The sequence below is a fragment of the Ranitomeya variabilis genome, chromosome 5 (assembly GCF_051348905.1).
Source record: "Ranitomeya variabilis isolate aRanVar5 chromosome 5, aRanVar5.hap1, whole genome shotgun sequence".
In the NCBI taxonomy this organism is placed as follows: Eukaryota; Metazoa; Chordata; class Amphibia; order Anura; family Dendrobatidae; genus Ranitomeya; species Ranitomeya variabilis.
The window spans coordinates 664,994,180-665,009,034 of NC_135236.1; the positions used below are offsets into that span (position 1 = coordinate 664,994,180).

General features: G+C 45.6%; 1 protein-coding gene across 2 annotated transcripts in view; it reads left to right on the plus strand.

Moving 5' to 3' along the window:
* FBLN1 (fibulin 1) overlaps positions 1–14,855 on the plus strand; it is a 75,320-nt gene that overhangs the window by 16,299 nt on the left and 44,166 nt on the right. For both annotated transcript variants that reach the window (XM_077266632.1, XM_077266633.1), the window contains exon 2: positions 5,806–5,917. In XM_077266632.1, coding sequence (XP_077122747.1) covers positions 5,806–5,917 — 112 coding nt within the window. The remainder of the gene's footprint in view (positions 1–5,805; positions 5,918–14,855) is intronic.

The following is a 14,855-nucleotide window of genomic DNA, read 5'->3' on the forward strand; positions in this document are numbered from 1 at the left end:
GTTACATCCTATATTATACCCCAGAGCTGCACTCACTATCCTGCTGGTGCAGTCACTATGTACATACATTACATTACTGATCCTGAGATACATCTTGTATTATACTCCAGAGTATTATACTCCAGAGCTGCACTCACTATTCTGCTGGTGCAGTCACTGTGTATATAAATTACATTACTGATCCTGAGTTACATCCTGTATTATACCCCAGAGCTGCACTCACTATCCTGCTGGTGCAGTCACTGTGTGCATACATTAAATTACTGATCCTGAGTTACATCCTATATTATACCCCAGAGCTGCACTCACTATTCTGCTGGTGCAGTCACTGTGTACATACATTATATTACTGATCCTGAGTTACATCCTGTATTATACTCCAGAGCTGCACTCACTATTCTGCTGGTGCAGTCACTGTGTACATACATTACATTACTGATCCTGAGTTACCTCCTGTATTATACTCCACAGCTGTACTCACTATTCTGCTGGTGCAGTCACTGTGTACATACATTGCATTACTGATCCTGAGTTACATCCTATATTATACCCCAGAGCTGCACTCACTATTCTGCTGGTGCAGTCACTGTGTACATACATTACATTACTGATCCTGAGTTACATCTTGTATTATACTCCAGAGCTGCACTCACTATTCTGCTGGTGCAGTTACATCCTGTATTATACTCCAGAGCTGCACTCACTATTCTGCTGGTGCAGTCACTGTGTACAAACATTACATTACTGATCCTGAGTTACCTCCTGTATTATACCCCAGAGCTGCACTCACTATTCTACTGGTGCAGTCACTGTGTACATACATTACTGATCCTGAGTTACATCCTGTATTATACCCCAGAGCTGCACTCACTATTCTGCTGGTGCAGTCACTGTGTACATACATTACATTACTGATCCTGAGTTACATCCTGTATTATACCCCAGAGCTGCACTCACTATTCTGCTGGTGCAGTCACTGTGTACATACATTACATTACTGATCCTGAGTTACATCCTGTATTATACACCAGAGCTGCACTCACTATTCTGCTGGTGCAGTCACTGTGTACATACATTACTGATCCTGAGTTACATCCTGTATTATACCCCAGAGCTGCACTCACTATTCTGCTGGTGCAGTCACTGTGTACATACATTACATTACTGATCCTGAGTTACATCCTGTATTATACACCAGGGCTGCACTCACTATTCTACTGGTGCAGTCACTGTGTACATACATTACTGATCCTGAGTTACATCCTGTATTATACCCCAGAGCTGCACTCACTATTCTGCTGGTGCAGTCACTGTGTACATACATTACATTACTGATCCTGAGTTACATCCTGTATTATACCCCAGAGCTGCACTCACTATTCTGCTGGTGCAGTCACTGTGTACATTCATTACATTACTGATCCTGAGTTACATCCTGTATTATACTCCAGAGCTGCACTCACTATTCTGCTGGTGCAGTCACTGTGTACATTACTGGATCTGTATCTTCCTGCTTAGCTTTATACTATCATTGTCCTTTCCTTCTATGGTAGACACGTCACAATCTCTGGCTCCTCTTGGATTTGCCAAAGATTGATGTCAATATTGTAAGGTGTCAGCCATTTGGCCCCAGACCTCTCCACGCGATCGAGCATACAATGGGATAAATCATTCAAGTCGAAAACAGCTGTAGACCGAAACGCGTTGAGGGCATGATGTAAGAATGTCCATGTTTACCGCTCATCAAGCAGTTGGCTGACATCTTGGTTTCGCCCATGTCATTGTTTATCCTGATGACTTAATTTGTATCTGAAATTTGGTTTTCAAATGAGGACATTTAGCCGATTCCGAAAACATGTAACATGTTTTTTGCTCCTCTGTCAATGTGTCCTTGGCTCTGACATTGGATGAGATTATACAATATTATTATTCACCATGTCTGATGGATGGTGGGAGTAAAAACGATGATGCGAATGGCCGCTTGTGTATTTATTTGTCTGGATGAAGAAGAGATTTTTGTTTATGTTCATTTTTGACTGTTACGTGTAGACTAATGCTCATCTAAAGCTTTGATGGTACCATGAGGGCGGAAAAAGTAGAGAGTGATCCTGATAATTGAGGCATAGGGTAGATATATCGGGTGGAGGGCAGCATTGCACAAGGTAGCTGGTGAGTAAGGGGCCACAAAATTTTCCTTTACCAGTAACAAAAGTGGCAGGTGGAGGGTCCTGCTATGGGGTTTGCATTGGGTCCAGAAGCCTCAAGTCACATCTTATGAACAAGCACCCAACAAACTCTTATGGTCAGTACACAAGGAGCTACCGAAAGGAAAGTAACTTCAAATATGGGATTTATAGGACAAGGCTTCCAAGATATATCGGAACATAATTAAGGGAGACGGAACAAAAATTGGGCAGTTGGGAGGGTCAAAAATCACTTAAAGGAAATCAGACACACTGTCTAATGTGTAGGCTCCATGTTTTAGAGCAAATTGAGCTGAGCAGATGGATATATATTTTTGTGAGAAAATATTCAGCACAACTAATAATTTATTCATTTCTCAATTTGGGCTTAGGAGTCCGGTGGGTGTTCTTACTCAATGACTGACCGCCCACTGGACTCCTAAACCTAAAATTAACATAGGTTTCAATGAGTAAATTCCTGAATCTTCTCCCATATATATCGATCTGCTCAGCGCCTCCTGCTCTACAACAGGAAGCCCACAGATTGAACTGGTTCATGGGTTCCCTTTAAAGGTAATGTCCTGTATGTCCAAAAGGGTGAGAAGATGCCATGGTTGAGGGTCCTTTTCTCAAAATATGGGTGTAATGTACTTGGTCAAGTAGCAGGACTTCGTTGGGGTAAGACGACAATATCAGTGGTGGTTTATGGTGGTGTATCAATGTTAGGGTAATTTTTGGGAACTCTGGTGGCTCCAGCTTATGCATCTCTTCTGACGTTATTTCGGATATGTCTCGGTTACATTCCTAAGAAGAGATCTGAAATATTCTCCTTAGAATTTTTGACATTTTTATGTTTTTCAAAATTTAAGAACGTATTTGAAAATTTACACCAAAAATTACAAAAAAATGTATTAATCATCACTGTGATTTATTATAAACCCAGGAAAGGGATCTAATGCTTGTAACGATGATGAATGATGTGTTACGTTTTCCTGCCAAGTCGTCCGTACATCGAGCGTGGCGGACATTAGGCAGCCTCACACTTCTACATGGAATTTCTGGAATATCCATACAGGCTCCTGAAAAATATTCCCTAATACTTAACATAAGAAATGATCTGATTTGGGGAACATTGGGCAACTAAATTGGTGGAAATCTCTATATCTACTTGGCCATGATAGAAGTTGTAGTTTCGGAACGTCCAGAAAACCACAGGTTGGAAGTCAATGTCCTAGGAGGCTTCAGTAGTAGCCGTTCCTTCCGTTCACAGACACATTGGGATGCCCATGCCTTGCAAAACGTTTCTTTCCTATGTTGGATTTTTGCTTTTTTTTTTACCTTACTGGGTCTAGAACGTTGGATGGCTTTGAGATGGTAATTTAGGGGCAAGCAGCTTGTGTGTAGACCCATGGACCACGGACCACCAATATCAGTGGTTTTTTTTAGTTATTTTATAGTACTATTATCAGATATTATGTATAGAGCAATTATTGGAGCACTGTATGTTGGTATTATTTGAAGTTTTTACTAAGCAAAGCCAAAAAGACAGTCATCCCAAACATCAATAATGTGAATGTCCTATATGCTCGAAATACATAAATACCCATATACTAAATAAAAATGTGCAGAACCCAGTTGATAAGTAAATATAGGTGTTCTATTAATAATAATAAGCATGGCGAGAGTAGGTACATATAACACAAGGAGGAGAACAATGCATTCTCGATGCTCGTTTCGCCAAATGGCTTCTTCTGGGGCTGTAATACTGTATATACATTTTCCAACATTTAAGTTAGTAGTATAAAGATGTTTCAGCCATGCCCTCAATTCCGCCTGATCAAACACTTTTGGGTGGGGTTTACACAAACCCAATCCCTTTCTAGTTCAGGAACGTTCCAAATTGGCCAGGATTGTATCCGAAAAATGAAAGCATTCCTGGTAGTATAATGTTTTTACAGATGATGGCAGTACGACTATAGCAGTTCATCGCACTGTTATTTAGGCACTATCCTGAATGATGCTAATATATTGGCACTATATGCTTTACTGTATGGCAGTGCACTATAAGGGGGGATGCAACATATTGTACCGCTCAGGGCATTATACAATGCCGTACAGGAGTAATAAGAAACATGGTGATAGTAGACACAAGGAACACAAGGAGGAGAATGCCCATTGAGAAGAATGCATGTTTGATGAGCGTTTCGCCAAATGGCTTCTTCTGGGGCTGAAGCACTGTACACGTACTATCCAATATTGGAATTGATAGTATAGGGATGTCTTAAACCATCCCCTCAATTCTGACATGACCATACACTTTTAAGCAGATTTTAAACAAACACCATTCCTTTCTGGTTCAGGACACTCCCAAGGTGACCAGAATTGTATCCGAAAAACAAAGATATTACAGGTAGTATATATATTTTTTACAGATGGTGGCAGCACAACTGTAGCAGTGAATTGCTCTGTTAGTTAGGTACTATTCTGAATGGCGCTGATATATCGGCATTATATGGTTTACTATATGGCAGTGCACTATATGGGGAGTGCCAACATATTGTACCACTCATGACATTATCCAATCCAGTACAGGAGTAATAACAAGCATGGAGATAGTAAAAACAAGGCAGGGAAAACCCATTAAGAAGAATGCATGTCTGGTGAGTGTTTCGCCAAATGGCTTCATCTGGGGCTGAAGCACTGTACACATACGTTCCAACATTAGAAATTATAGTATAGAGATGTTTACAGCATTCCCTCAATTCTGACACACTTTTATGTGGGGTTTACACAAAAACCATCCCTTTCTGGTTCAGGACACTTCCAAAGTGACCAGAATTGCATCCAAAAAACAAAGATATTACTAGTACTATAACGTTTTTTTTCCTTCTCTTCCAAGAAACGTCTTTTGTTTTGAGCTGGGAAATGCCATCTGAAACCTTTACTGCTCATTAAATAAATTCCCAGTGTCAGAGTCATTGGAGCAAGAACAACAATACGGTTATAAAACCCAAGCCCAATAACTGGCGGGAGGGGAGTAGGGGGTCTGTCGTTGATATTGCAGCCCCTCTCATCATTACTCTTCAGCCACAAAGACTTTCTGTAATGAAATAGTCATACAGGCCCTGATTCATCACTCGCATTTTTTTTTTTAATACACTTTTATTTTCTTGTCTGCAGGTTTTATGCGCCAAATTCTTAAAAATATCACGCACGGTTCATGAATTTTGTGCAAAGTCAACATTTTTTGTCTTTAACCTTTGTTGCAACTTTTTAGGGCAAAAAGTCGCACATTTCTCTAAAAGGTGAACAAATTGTACCAAAATATTTGTTCCAAATTTGTGGCAATTTTTAAATTTTTTTTTTTCGAAAAGTGGCAGGCTAAAACATCTGAAAACCCTAAATTGTAAAATGGCAAAAATAAATAAATAAATAAATAAAAACAGGTTAGCACATATAAAATAAACTTTAAAAAAAGGAAGGATGAATATGGCACAAACATAAAAACAAGGAAAAAAACAATAAAAATTCGTCAAAGAACAGGCGAAAATGTATTAATGAATCGAGTCCAGTATGTTTCTGTCATTGCTGAAAATGATGAATAATATGTTGTCTGTTGCAGCTGCTGCTGAGGTGAAGGCCGATGTCTGCTGCACCAGCGGGTACGAGTGGGCATCACTCAATCAGGACTGTGCCAGCCTCCCTACTCTCTCAGACTCAGACAAACAGTGCAGGTGAGTGAAATACAATTGTGTCATCCATTAAAAACATTAAGGGGATAGCCAACAGCAAAGTAATACTGCAGTGTCCTCCATGTCTCACAGAATGTGGTAAAAATAATATCTGTCCCCTCTGATATTGATAGAAGTGACAGGTTAGGGCCAGAGTTATGGTTAGCTAATGATAAGGCTAGGGTTAGGGCTACCGGTAGGGCTAGGTTTAAGGTTAGAGTTTTTGTTAGCTAAGGTTAGTATAGGGTTAAGGCTAAGGTTAGGGCTAGGGTTAGGGTAGGGTTAGGGCTAGGGTTAAGGTTAGGTTAGGGCTAGGGTTAGGGTAGGGTTAGGTCTAGGGTTAAGGTTAGGGCTATAAAAGTTATCTAAAAATGATGTAATACATTATCTACAAATTAATGTCAGACCATAGCTAACTTTTAAAAAATAGAAAAGGCTGAAAACGTTAGTGAAAAGTCAGGAAGGGATCCTCGAGCCTCCTCTCACTTGTAATTTTATGACAGCAACCTGCCGATAGAGCTGTCAATGAAATTATATATTTTACAATTTTACACTCTTTCTTTCTAATCCGAGCTAGGTTTAGGGCTAGGGTAAAAGTTAGACTAGGTTTAGATTTATGCTAGTGCAGCGCCCCAGAGTCCTGGTCGTTGCAGTACTGATGCTCTGCCGCTAAGGGGGGCTATGGTACGTCTGATGGCACTGAAGGAGTTCACCTGACCAGGTATCACAGACACCAATACACTTCACACTCTGGCCACCAGGGGGAGCTAAGGGTACTATGTATTAGGCCACTCCTCACAATCTGGTAAAACTGGGGGTTGGATAGGAAGTTAGACAGAAGCTGGCTGGGGATTGAACAGGCAACATCCTGTGGCAGAGGGTGTTGCGGGGAGAGTCTCAGGGGGGTCCCTGTCAGGGGTGGGATCCTGACAGAGGCCTAGCGAACAGAGAGAACGTTACGGGACCGTGCCTGCACCTGATCGCGGCGGTACCCTAAGAAAGGACAAGAAGCGAGGTATATTGTGCTGAGTGAGAAACGAGATCAACGCAACAAGGAGAAATACCAGTAGGAGTCGTGCTGTAAGACGAGGCAACATCCTACTGAGGCGCGTAGCCGGTGGCCCGGAACGCCGAGGAAGTACTAGGCTCCAAGCAGTACTTCAAACCTATGGCAGGACAGTCAGCTATAGGCGGGCTGTCTCACACAAATCACCTACGAAGACATAGGGGGCAACCAGTGGAGAGGGGCGACACTAGGGTCCCGGAAGAGCTCCGAGCCTACCCATCATACGGGTGCGTCCTAGCCATATCATCTGGGGGACGGAGAAGAACATCAGAATCGAGTTGTGAGGGAACACGAGAAACAGACACAACAGTTGTGAGGACTATCCCCTAAGCACAGCAGGGGAGGACCGCAACACACAAGCGCTAGAAGGTAGGCACAGATTTCCACCTGCAAAGGGAACTCTGGAGGTGCCATCGGACCGGCCGGACTCCCGCAGCCTGGTTAACCGTATTCCGGACTGAGGATCCTGAAGCCTTCAGTAAAGAGGTAAAGAGACTGCAACCTGGTGTCCTCGTTATTTACTGTGACCAGCACTGCACCGCACTACCACCACCATCCACACCTTTCATTGGGCGCCCCTCAGCAGGGTCACGGACCGGGTCTAGCCACAGTGACAACCCCAGAGCAGAGACCCAGAGGCCCGGTACCGGGTACCCCTCGGCCCTGCGGCAGTGGGGGCGCTGCAAACTTGGCGTCACGAACAGGATCTACTTAAGCCTGAAGAGTCAGGTCATGTGTGCCTTGGAACTGTGATTTATTATACTTGGACTGTGACTTATTGCAAAGACCGTGCAGTGCCATTTGCTGCCAAAAACCGCCGCCATTACAGCGCTGAGGAGAGCGCAGGAGAAGAAGAGGGGCATGGAGTAGGCGTGGACCAGCTGAAGAGCGCGAAAGACAATGGCCGCCCAGTCTAAATATTTCTGTACCTTGAGGACGTGTCCGTCAGCAGCCGAGATCCGCCTCCTGATTCTCAATGGTGGGCGGAGGCAGAGAAAACGAAACCGCCCACGAAGGAGAGAGCGGGAAAAAGACCAGGAAGTGACCCATGCGGAGGACGCCATGATGAGTCGCTCAGACCAGGAATGCGGGGTTGAAGCCGAAGACTCCCCCAGCCACCCGGATGAGCCCAGCGGCCAGCTCTCCGCGATTGGGGCCGGCCTCCTGCAAATGGAGATGGAGGGCCTGATCGAACAACTCCTCCAGCTGCGGACGGAGGCGCCAGCGGAGGACCTTCTCACGTCGGACCCTGCGTTGCTGCCGGAACCCCAGCCGACGCTCCCATTGACCATACCGCCAGCGGAGCCAACCGAGGAGGAGGGGCACGCACCGACTGCTGAGTCCGCCGACCCTGTCTGTTATGACCCCAATGGCAGAGGGTCTCAGGAATAATGCTAAGTCTGTAAATACAGAAAACCAGCTCATAGGGCAGTGGTAACTGGGCTGACCATATAACTAATCCTAGCACCACAAATACCAGCAGCCGGGGAACGTTCCTACGTTGATCCTAGACGTCTCGCGCCAGCCGGAGAGCTAACTACCCCTAGAAGGGAAAAGAAATACCTTTCTTGCCTCCAGAGGAAATACCCCAAAAAGTTGGATAGAAGCCCCCCACAAATAATAACGGTGAGGTAAGAGGAAAAGACTAACATAAGAATGAGCTAGGTATTTAGCAAAGAGAGGCCCACTAGCTAATAGCAGAATATAGAAAGATAACTTATATGGTCAGCAAAAAATCCTATCAAAAATATCCACACTGGAAATTCAAGAACCCCCGAACCGTCTAACGGCCCGGGGGGAGAACACCAGCCCCCTAGAGCTTCCAGCAAAGACAGGAATCACATTTAGTACAAGCTGGACAAAAATGATAGCAAACAAATAACCCAAAAAACAAAGAAGCAAGACTTAGCTTAATTTAACACGAACCAGGACCAGCAAACAGGAGCGAACAGAATGTGTCTGATAACACCGATGCCAGGCACTGGACTAAGGTTCCAGGAGGTTTATATAGCAACACCCCTGAAGTAACGACCCAGCTGGGTGCAAACAGAGGGAAGGAAATCCCAGAGTCATATCACTAGTAACCACTAGAGGGAGCCAAAAAAGTCTAATTCACAACAGTACCCCCCCCTTAAGGAGGGGTCACCGAACCCTCACCAAGACCACCAGGGCGATCAGGATGAGCAGCGTGAAAGGCACGAACTAAATCGGCCGCATGCACATCAGAGGCAACCACCCAGGAATTATCCTCCTGACCATAACCCTTCCACTTGACCAAATACTGAAGCCTCCGCCTGGAGAGACGAGAATCCAAGATCTTCTCCACCACGTACTCCAACTCGCCCTCAACCAACACCGGAGCAGGAGGCTCAGCAGAAGGAACCACAGGCACAACGTAGCGTCGTAACAAAGACCTATGGAACACGTTGTGAATGGCAAACGAAACCGGAAGATCCAAGCGAAAGGACACTGGATTAAGGATTTCCAATATCTTGTAAGGACCGATGAAGCGAGGCTTAAATTTAGGAGAGGAGACCTTCATAGGAACAAATCGAGAAGACAGCCACACCAAATCCCCAACACGAAGTCGGGGACCCACACCGCGGCGGCGGTTGGCAAAACGCTGAGCCTTCTCCTGTGACAATTTTAAGTTGTCCACCACATGATTCCAGATCTGCTGCAACCTATCCACCACAGAATCTACTCCAGGACAGTCAGAAGGCTCCACATGTCCCGAGGAAAAACGAGGATGGAAACCAGAGTTGCAGAAAAATGGCGAAACCAAAGTAGCGGAACTAGCCCGATTATTTAGGGCAAACTCAGCCAACGGCAAGAAGGTCACCCAATCATCCTGATCTGCCGAAACAAAACACCTCAAGTAAGCTTCCAGAGTCTGATTAGTTCGCTCAGTTTGTCCATTAGTCTGAGGATGAAAGGCAGACGAGAACGATAAATCAATGCCCATCCTAGCACAAAAGGATCGCCAGAACCTGGAAACAAACTGGGATCCTCTGTCAGACACAATATTCTCAGGAATGCCGTGTAAACGAACCACATTCTGAAGGAACACAGGAACCAGATCGGAAGAGGAAGGCAGCTTAGGCAAAGGCACCAAATGGACCATTTTTGAAAAGCGATCACATACCACCCAGATGACAGACATACCCCGAGACACCGGGAGATCAGAAATGAAATCCATGGAAATATGTGTCCAAGGCCTCTTCGGGACAGGCAAGGGCAAGAGCAACCCGCTGGCATGGGAACAGCAAGGCTTAGCTCGAGCACAAGTCCCACAGGACTGCACAAATGACCGTACATCCCGTGACAAGGAAGGCCACCAAAATGACCTAGCCACCAGATCTCTGGTGCCAAAAATTCCTGGATGACCTGCCAACACCGAGGAATGAACCTCGGAAATGACTCTGCTCGTCCACTTATCAGGAACAAACAGTCTGTCAGGTGGACAAGAGTCAGGTCTACCAGCTTGAAATCTCTGCAACACACGTCGCAAATCAGGAGAAATGGCTGACAAAATAACTCCTTCTTTAAGAATACCAACAGGTTCTGTGACTCCAGGAGAGTCAGGCACAAAGCTCCTTGAAAGAGCATCAGCTTTCACATTCTTTGAACCTGGTAAATACGAGACCACAAAGTCAAAACGGGAGAAAAACAATGACCAGCGGGCCTGTCTAGGATTCAAGCGTTTAGCAGACTCGAGATACATCAAATTTTTGTGATCAGTCAAGACCACCACACGATGCTTAGCACCCTCGAGCCAATGACGCCACTCCTCAAATGCCCACTTCATGGCCAGTAATTCCCGATTGCCCACATCATAATTCCGCTCAGCAGGCAAAAACTTCCTAGAGAAGAAAGCACATGGTCTCATTACCGAGCAACCAGGGCCTCTCTGTGACAAAACGGCCCCTGCCCCAATCTCAGAAGCATCCACCTCGACCTGAAAGGGAAGTGAGACATCAGGCTGGCACAAAACAGGCGCCGAAGTAAACCGGCACTTCAACTCCTGGAATGCCTCCACGGCTGCAGGAGCCCAGTTAGCAACATCAGAACCTTTCTTGGTCATATCCGTCAAAGGTTTAACAACGCTAGAAAAATTAGCGATAAAACGACGGTAGAAGTTAGCAAAACCCAAGAACTTCTGAAGACTCTTAACTGACGTGGGTTGAGTCCAATCATGAATAGCTCGGACCTTGACTGGGTCCATCTCCACAGCAGAAGGGGAAAAAATGAACCCCAAAAAGGGAACTTTCTGTACTCCAAAGAGACACTTTGAGCCTTTAACAAACAAGGCATTCTCACGCAAAACCTGAAACACCATCCTGACCTGCTCCACATGTGAGTCCCAATCTTCAGAGAAAACCAGAATATCATCCAGATAAACAATCATAAATTTATCCAGATACTTCCAGAAAATATCATGCATAAAGGACTGAAACACTGAGGGAGCATTAGAGAGCCCAAAAGGCATCACCAAGTACTCAAAATGACCTTTGGGCGTATTAAATGCAGTCTTCCATTCATCACCTTGCTTAATGCGCACAAGGTTGTACGCACCACGAAGATCTATCTTGGTGAACCACTTGGCACCCTTAATCCGGGCAAACAAGTCCGACAAAAGAGGCAAAGGATACTGAAATTTTACAGTGATTTTATTCAGTAGCCGATAGTCAATACAAGGTCTCAAAGATCCGTCCTTCTTGGCCACAAAAAAGAATCCCGCACCAAGAGGGGAAGAGGATGGACGGATATGCCCCTTCTCCAGAGACTCCTTGATATATGAACGCATTGCGGCATGCTCAGGTACTGACAGATTAAATAATCTTCCCTTAGGAAATTTACTACCTGGAATCAAATCTATGGCGCAGTCACAGTCCCTATGAGGAGGCAGAGCACCGGATCTGGACTCACTGAATACATCCTGATAATCAGACAAATACTCAGGAACTTCCGAAGGAGTAGAGGAAGCAATAGACACCGGCGGGGAATCAGCATGAATTCCCTGACAGCCCCAACTTGACACAGACATTGCCTTCCAATCCAGGACTGGATTGTGGGTCTGTAACCATGGCAGACCCAAAACGACCAAATCATGCATTTTATGCAGAACAAGAAAACGAATCACCTCCCGATGTTCAGGAGTCATGCACATGGTCACCTGCGTCCAAAACTGCGGTTTATTTTCCGCCAATGGCGTAGCATCAATACCTCTAAGAGGAATAGGATTTACTAACGGTTCAAGAACAAAACCACAGCGCTTGGCAAATGACAGATCCATAAGACTCAGGGCGGCACCTGAATCCACAAACGCCATAACAGGGTAAGAAGACAAAGAGCAAATTAAAGTCACAGACAAAATAAATTTAGGTTGCAAATTACCAATGGCGACAGGACTAACAACCCTTGTTAGGCGTTTAGAGCATGCTGATATAACATGTGTAGAATCACCACAGTAAAAACACAACCCATTCTGACGTCTATGATTTTTCCGTTCATTTCTAGTCTGAATTCTATCACATTGCATTAAATCAGGTGTTTGTTCAGACAACACCACCAGAGGATTAGCGGTTTTGCGCTCCCGCAAACGCCGGTCAATTTGAATAGCAAGCGCCATAGAATCATTCAGACTTGTAGGAATGGGGAAACCCACCATCACATTCTTAATGGCTTCAGAAAGGCCATTTCTGAAATTTGCGGCCAGAGCACACTCATTCCACTGAGTAAGCACGGACCATTTCCGAAATTTTTGGCAATACACTTCAGCTTCATCCTGACCCTGAGAAATAGCCAGCAAGGCTTTTTCTGCCTGAATTTCAAGATTGGGTTCCTCGTAAAGCAATCCGAGCGCCAGAAAAAACGCATCAATATTCGCCAATGCCGGATCTCCTGGCGCTAGCGAGAAAGCTCAATCCTGAGGGTCGCCCCGTAAAAAAGAAATAACAATTTTCACTTGCTGAGCTGAATCTCCAGATGAACGGGGTCTCAGAGAAAGAAACAATTTACAATTATTCTTGAAATTCCTAAACCTAAATCGGTCTCCAGAAAACAATTCCGGAATAGGTATTTTAGGTTCAGACATAGGACTACTGGTAACAAAATCTTGTATACCCTGCACACGAGCTGCCAGCTGGTTAACACTTGTAATCAAGGTCTGCACATTCATGTCTGCAGCAAGCACACGCCACTCAAAGGTAAAGGGGAGGAAGAAAAGGAAAGAAAAAAAAAAAAACTCAGAATTTCCTTTCTTATTATCCCACTTCTGCAATGCTTTAAACATTCAATGTCGGCCTGGCATACTGTTATGACCTCAATGGCAGAGGGTCTCAGGAATAATGCTAAGTCTGTAAATACAGAAAACCAGCTCATAGGGCAGTGGTAACTGGGCTGACCATATAACTAATCCTAGCACCACAAATACCAGCAGCCGGGGAACGTTCCTACGTTGATCCTAGACGTCTCGCGCCAGCCGGAGAGCTAACTACCCCTAGAAGGGAAAAGAAAGACCTTTCTTGCCTCCAGAGGAAATACCCCAAAAAGTTGGATAGAAGCCCCCCACAAATAATAACGGTGAGGTAAGAGGAAAAGACTAACATAAGAATGAGCTAGGTATTTAGCAAAGAGAGGCCCACTAGCTAATAGCAGAATATAGAAAGATAATTTATATGGTCAGCAAAAAATCCTATCAAAAATATCCACACTGGAAATTCAAGAACCCCCGAACCGTCTAACGGCCCGGGGGGAGAACACCAGCCCCCTAGAGCTTCCAGCAATGACAGGAATCACATTTAGTACAAGCTGGACAAAAATGATAGCAAACAAATAACCCAAAAAACAAAGAAGCAAGACTTAGCTTAATTTAACACGAACCAGGACCAGCAAACAGGAGCGAACAGAATGTGTCTGATAACACCGATGCCAGGCACTGGACTAAGGTTCCAGGAGGTTTATATAGCAACACCCTTGAAGTAACGACCCAGCTGGGTGCAAACAGAGGGAAGGAAATCCCAGAGTCATATCACTAGTAACCACTAGAGGGAGCCAAAAAAGTCTAATTCACAACACCTGTCCCGCTGGCTGAGGGTCTGTTGATAGGCCCCGTCGCGGCACCCCCTCTCCCTGGGACCCATAGACTCCAGCGCTTGTTACCGTGGGAGGAGACAACAAGTATGGAACACCTCTTGAAAGCCCCGATTCCACCAATTGCCCCGCTGAGTGAGGTCCATGCGGAGCGTACAGTGTGCCACTGGGTGAACCTAGGACCCAACCTCATGGGGTTCCCCGGGGTGAAGACACGGGAAGGGGAGATGATGCAGGCCCTGAGCTGGGAGGAATACCAGGTCCAGCTGGAGCAGCAGTGGGAGGAGAAGGAAAGGGCGTACCAGGCCGGGCTAGAGGCCTACCACCAAAAAGACCTGGCGGTCAAGGACCGGGCCCACAAGGACCCCATCGCTCACCAGGCCCCGCACAGGCAGGGCACCATTGTCGCCTTCAAGCTCTGCAGAGGCTGGGGCTTTATAAAAGAGCCGGGCCTGTACGCCGAAGTCTTTGTCAACCGGCGGGATGTGGAGTCTCATCTCAGAGAGGGCCACCCAGACCGGGATCTCTGCCCGGGGGACGAAGATACTTATACCAGGCACTTTGGGGAAAAGGGGTGGTTCGCCCTGAATGTCCATAAGAAGCAAAACCTCGTGACACCCCCGACTAAGGTGCCAGTGAAGCTGACCCCCGTAGCAGAGGTGCCCCCTTGTGGTCAGCCCATGATCATTACCAAAACCACCGAGGTCACTCCGACGTACACCATCGTCAAAACCACGACCTGCAACATTGTCACCTCAACCACTGTCGTGGCCAAGGGGG